The sequence below is a fragment of the Ursus arctos genome, unplaced genomic scaffold (genome assembly GCF_023065955.2).
Source record: "Ursus arctos isolate Adak ecotype North America unplaced genomic scaffold, UrsArc2.0 scaffold_12, whole genome shotgun sequence".
Taxonomy (NCBI): domain Eukaryota; kingdom Metazoa; phylum Chordata; class Mammalia; order Carnivora; family Ursidae; genus Ursus; species Ursus arctos.
Genome location: NW_026622786.1, coordinates 73464313 through 73470312, shown reverse-complemented (window position 1 = coordinate 73470312; position 6000 = coordinate 73464313). Strand labels below are relative to the sequence as shown.

The 6000-nt window shown below is 50.6% G+C and overlaps 1 protein-coding gene across 4 annotated transcripts in view; it reads left to right on the top strand.

Moving 5' to 3' along the window:
- Positions 1 to 217: 217 nt before the first annotated feature.
- The window catches only part of CTPS1 (CTP synthase 1), a 29917-nt gene continuing 24134 nt past the window's right edge, over positions 218 to 6000 (top strand). The window contains exons 1-3 of one of the 4 annotated variants that reach the window (XM_026498371.4): positions 218 to 357; positions 4603 to 4781; positions 5654 to 5824. In XM_026498371.4, coding sequence (XP_026354156.1) covers positions 4616 to 4781; positions 5654 to 5824 — 337 coding nt within the window. In that variant the 5' untranslated portion in view covers positions 218 to 357; positions 4603 to 4615. Of the gene's footprint in view, positions 479 to 4602; positions 4782 to 4852; positions 5238 to 5653; positions 5825 to 6000 lie in introns of those variants that run through there. The other 3 variants (XM_026498370.3, XM_048220712.2, XM_057310730.1) reach the window with 3 other exon arrangements.

The following is a 6000-nucleotide window of genomic DNA, read 5'->3' as shown; positions in this document are numbered from 1 at the left end:
ACTGCGGACAAAGGCTGCGAGGCAGAAAGGCCGCAACCAGCCAGGTCTCGAACTCCCGCATCTCCAAGGCGTCAGGTGCTCGGGAGCAGGGCCGCAGAGCCGCCCACCCGGACGAGAAAACGCGTCCGCCCCACGCCTGCGCACTCGGGCCCCTGTGGCCCGCGCACCCAGACCCCGCCCCGGGGAGGGCCCGTGCGCTCGCCCCGCCCCCGCCTCTGCGTGCGCACCGCCTGGAGCCCGCCTCCGTGAAAGACTGCCGGGCGCATGCGGCCGGGCTGGTTCACTGGCGACCCGGGGCCCGGCGCGCGTCGCACCCCCAGCTCCTTAGCCGAGGGCAGGCCTGGAAGCCGGCCTCAGGTAGGCTGACCCCAGGGCTCCCGGGGGAGCTGTTGTCCCGTGCGGGAATCGGCTGCGCGAGCGGAGCCCGACGCCGGACAGCCACACCGCCGGCTGACTGACACCGTTGCCGCCAATCAGGGTGAGGCGGCTCGCAGGCCTGACCAATGGGCTGCGTGCCTAACGGGAGTGGGGCGGGCGGGCGGCCAGGCCGGCGAGAAGCCGGCTCCCGCGCGCGGGGCCGCGTGGCCGGGCGCCGCCGGGAAGACGGGCCGCGAGGGGCGTGGGGCGGCGGGAAAGGCCGCGGGGCCGGCGTCCCGGGGGCCGGCGGTGACCATTTCAGCGCGGCCTGGCTCGGCTGCCGGGGGGGCCGGGGATGACGCGTGGGACCGGGAGGGCCGTGCAGAGGCGCGGGAGCCCCTTTGCTCAGCCCTCCCGCAGCAGCCCCGGCGGCCGCCCTCGGTGGGGACTGCCCCGGCCCTCGCCCCTGCGGCCCTGGCGCACGGCCTCAGCCTCGCGGGGAGGCGGTTCAAGGTCCGAGACCGCCGCCGCGTGGGGGATGGATTCGGCGGCCTGGCCACGGCCCCGCGGGCGCGCCCCGACTCCCGTGGGCGGAAGGGGCCTTGCAGCTCGCCCGCCCGCCCGCCGGGCTCCGGGTGCGGCCCCCCCGGCCCCCCCGGCCCCCCCACCCCCGGCCGCCCGGAGTGAGCAGGCTGCGTTTTAAAGACGTGCACTACGTTTGCGTGGCACACTCAAGGCCACCCTCATCATGATGTGCGGTCCTCAGCAGCCCTGGTGACAGGCGATGGGGGAGATTCTCACCCCATTTTACAGATGGGAGGACCCGGGCTTCGGACGGCTGAGTGACCTGACAGGTCTCGGTACACAAGCGGTAGGGCTGGAAGTGGATCGCAAAACATTTTTAACAAGAAAAAGGCTTTTTTTTCCTTTCCATCTTTGTCGAATTCCTCTGATGCATTTTTTTAAAAGATTTTTTTTTTTTTTTTTTAAGTAATCTCTACACCCAGCGTGGGGCTTGAACTCAACAACCCCCAGATCAAGAGTCGCTTCTTACACCAACTGAACCAGCTTGGCGCCCCCTTTTTTGTTTTTGTTTTTTAAGAATTCTTTTGTTGTTGTTGCTGTTTTAAACATTTCATTTTTAGGTAATCTCTATACCCAAGATGGGGCTGGAACTCACAACCCAGACCTCAAGAGTCACTTGCTCTACCTACCTAGCCAGCCAGGGGCCTCTGAGGCATCTTCATTTATGTGACTTCTGTGCTTGAAAACCTTTTAATGTGTCCATTGCCTTCAGAATAAAGTTCAGATAGGACACTCAAGTTTCCCCATGATTTGGTCCCTTGCTTACATTTCCAACTTATTTCCCACTGTCTCCCCCTCCCCCTCTTTTCTTGGCCCTATCTGTGTTTTCTGTAGATGGCCTTCACCTTCCTGTTCACTGTGGTCCTTTCCCCATGCTTTATGTCTTACAGTGAGTCCTCGAAGACCCACTGCAAGTCTCAGGTCAACAAAGCAGGAGCAGTCTAGATCCTCTCCCTGCCTTAATTTCTCACACCTTCTTCTGCTGGGCCATGATCTATACCCTGGTCTTGTCACTGAAAGCTTTCTGCTCTGTCTTCTCTAAGTATGCCTTTCATATGTTGTCCCTGTTTCCCACCATCACTGGATTACTCATTTATTTGTAAATGTTTTGTCTCTAACTGGACTGCCAGCAGCTTGAGTTATGAGCCCAGATCTGATTAAGTTTTGTGGTCCCCGTTCTTCCCGTAAGCAGCCTGAGGTGATCTCTGAAAATGGTTCACTATTCGCTTGACCCAGAAAACCCTACAAAACCATGCAGATCAGGAGGCTCACGTCTTCGTGTTTACTTTAAGAACACATGTGAAACTGCTCAGGCCATCACGGGTATGCATATCCGAAAAGCCACCAAGTATCTGAAGGATTTCACTTTGCAGAAGCAATGTGTGCCTTTCTGTTGCTACAATGATGGAGTTGGTAGGTGTGGCCAGGCCAAACAGTGGGGCTGCACCCAGGGTCGGGGGCCCAAAGAGTGCTGAATTTTTACTGCACATGCTTAAAAATGCAGAGAGTAATGCTGAACTTAAGGGTTTAGAGGTGACGGTAGTGTACCCCACCTCAGTGTTGTCATTGAGCACATCTGGATGAACAAAGTCCCTAAGATGTGGCATCGCAGGGCTTGTGGTTCGCTGAACCCGTACATGAGCTCTCCCTGCCACACTGAGATGGTCGTGACTGAGAAAGAGCAGATTGTCCCTAAGCCAGAGAGGAGCTTGCACAGAAGAAAAAGATATCTCAGAAGAAACTGAAGAAACAAAAACCTGTGGCCCGGTAGTAAATTCTGCGTAAAATAAATGCAAATAAAAGTAAAAAAAAAAAAAGTTTTGTGGTCCCCAAAGTGTGCAGCACAGTAGCACCCACACAGGGGGTACCCATCAGTGTGAGCGAGTGGGTCCTGTCAGCCTCTCCCCCTGGTCTTTGAGCACAGGCGCTGTGGGAAACTGCAGGAATCTTCCCTCAAGAGAGCTGTTGCTCTTAGAGCAAAATTGGGGCAAATCAAAGGCAAATGGATGAGACGAGTCTTCTGTAAAAGTAACCTGCTCCATAACCCACTTGGGATGGCAGACGACTTTCTAGAAACATCTAAAATTGAGTCTGAGACCAGGTATAGTGTCAGGGATATACCTGATTAGAACGCATCTAAAATGTAGCCACATCTGATATTCATGTGTCTGTAAGGAGCCATTTGACTGTGAGGTGACAAGCGTAGTGTCTCCCCCCCAAATATTAGGGACTTGGGATCAAACGAATTTGGGAAAACTGCATACTGTATACCCATTTGGGGAGATCACAGGGTGCATTAACTTAGTAAAGGCTACTGGAGGTCTGGCGTTAAACCAACTGACTGTTTAACAGCATTTCTCTGATTTATATGTCTGTAAAACACTTCATGGGAACCCCATATACATTTTGCAGAAACCAGGGAGCATGCTTTTGGAAATACTGTACCAGCATAGAAGGAGCAAGTGATGGTCTGGGTGTCTTCCTTGCTGTCCCAGGAGGAAGTCCTTTTAGCATTCTTAACTTTGCCAAGGGTATTCATTCCTGCCTTGGGGAGGAGTGGGGCGGGGGAATGCTTGAAGCAGAACTCCCCAGTTTCCTTGTTCCTTTCTTAGCTTATTTTTATTATAATTTGGCTTCACATGAAGTGTTCCCGGAGGAGGAAAATGTCCTGACCATGCCAAAGCAAGCATTCTCTTCTACTTGGAGATTGTGTTTCTCATTTTGGTCACATTTGGGTCTACCGACCAAGTGAAGTGTCTGGGCCTCTGAAGCTAGGGGCCAGTGATGAATCCTCCCTGGCAAGCCTGTTGCTGTCGCCTCATGTTGGGTCTCTGCTGTTCCTGCCTCCATCCACTCCTTTATCTCTCACCACATCTGTTTCCTCCCTCCCTGGACGCAGCTGTACTGCTCTTTGGATTTAATCGAATCTGTCCTCTCTTTGAGTCCTCTGCCCATGATGTGCTTCAGGCTGGTTTGGTATGTGATGTTCTTTTCCTCCAGTATATACAGTTTCTCATGGCACACCTGGGCGAGGTTGCTGACAAGGAGTAAGTTTTTAGTAAATTACAGGAGAGAACAACCTCTAATTAGAGGATTTTTAGGCTTCATTGCAACTCCTTTTAAACGTTGAAGTTCTTTCATTCTCTCTTCCATAATGTAGAGAATCTGTGTTTTCTTGGTGATGCATTGTAGGTTAGCCAGAGACATGCTCTCTTTCGGGGGCAATCGGAGTGCTCATCCAAGATTGAAATCTTTTTTTCTTTCCATGCAGGGAGAATAATGAGGAGCCGGCTTCCGCCTGCCCCGGGGTCCAGCAGTTATGTCAGCCAGCATTTGGGGCGTAGTGTTGTATCAGCAGAGCTGTTTTTAAATTTTTACATTTTATTTTTTATTAGGTTGTCTCTCAAGGTTGTTAGTTGTCAGATCTTTAAACAAAAGCTGCATTATTTGATTAGCGAGTTGTTTTTCAACTCCTGTTTGACTAAAGCCATTCAGTGATCCCTGGCAGTATTGGTTAGGGTCCCACATAACAACCTTCCAGAGTCGTGTGGCAGATAGAGAGACAGGCTCCTGGAGGGTGCAGAGTTAGCCTTTGAACCCAGATACGTGTGCTTTGTGGAAATGTATTTTATTTGTGATTTTTCCTTCTCCTACTCCCAGGTCAAAAAGTAAAATGAAGTACATACTAGTTACTGGTGGTGTCATATCAGGAATCGGAAAAGGAATCATCGCCAGCAGCGTGGGCACAATCCTGAAGTCATGTGGTTTACACGTAACTTCAATTAAGATTGACCCGTACATTAACATTGATGCAGGAACATTCTCTCCATATGAACATGGTAAGCACAGTGCATTTCTTTCTTTCATTAAAATAGTAATTGTGGAGTAGTGGAAGAACAGGTCAGCTCTTGGAAGTTGTGTGTATTTTGCAGAACAGAACTTGCATTTCCTCCCTTCCAAAAAGGTTCTTAGTGTAGCAGAATTTGCTTTTCTCACCTAGACAGAGAGGAAGCAGAAATCTAAACAGGCAACATGGTGATGAGGGTCTAGAGGTTTCTGGAATAGAATCCTCTCTCTGAGGTGGAAAACAAGACCTTTTTTCCTTTCCCATTTTGAGCTCTTCTTCTATTGTGATGGAAGGAATGAACCATCCTGGGCAAAAGTTCCAGAAGGACGTGTCAAGGAGTGAATGCTAAACAAAGGAACCGGGGAAACTTTGAGTCCACAGCTTTGTTTGGGACTAAAGTGTGCCCAGAAGTTGGCTTTTTCTAATCAACAGGACCTTAATATCCAGTGTGAGTTCTGAACGAAGTCATGTTTTTATCCCATCTGAAACCTTGTTCTGCTGAAGTAGGAGGCTTTGTTGAAAGTTCTTTCTCCTTAGGCTGCCGTAGACGGCACGCTGCTCCCCTAAAGCTCCCTGTATCCACCGTCCTTGAGGCTGTGATTTCCTTCTGCTGCGTGCTCGCTCATTACTTCCTGATTCAGACTGAGCTTTCTGATAGACTGGAAGTATGCTATTACCTTTTGGAGAATGGTTGGTGATTTGTCTTTCTTTTGTGTCATATTTAGTTTTCTAGAAATAAATTTCTCTGCTTCATATCAAGGTAATGCAGACTTTGCTCTGTCCGAGTGTTTACATTTTGAGACTCACATTTGCCCTGACATACGTTTTTCACTTACCCTGACCATGTCTGCTGTTTCCTCCCAGGTGAGGTTTTTGTGCTGGACGATGGTGGGGAAGTAGACCTTGACCTGGGGAACTACGAGCGCTTCCTTGACATCCGCCTCACCAAGGACAATAATCTGACCACTGGGAAGATCTACCAGTACGTCATCAACAAGGAACGCAAAGGAGATTACTTGGGGAAAACCGTCCAAGGTAAAACTGAATTCGCCTTCAACGTGTAAAAAATCTTAAGCAGTTTGCTTTCTTTTGCGTACAGAAATTTACTTTTGATGCAGTTTCAGCCTGAAAGTGTCAAGGTATGGTTACTGACCTATGCCTTGGGTTGAAAATTCAGAGCTGTACAGCTGTTTACTCAAAAAAATCACGTG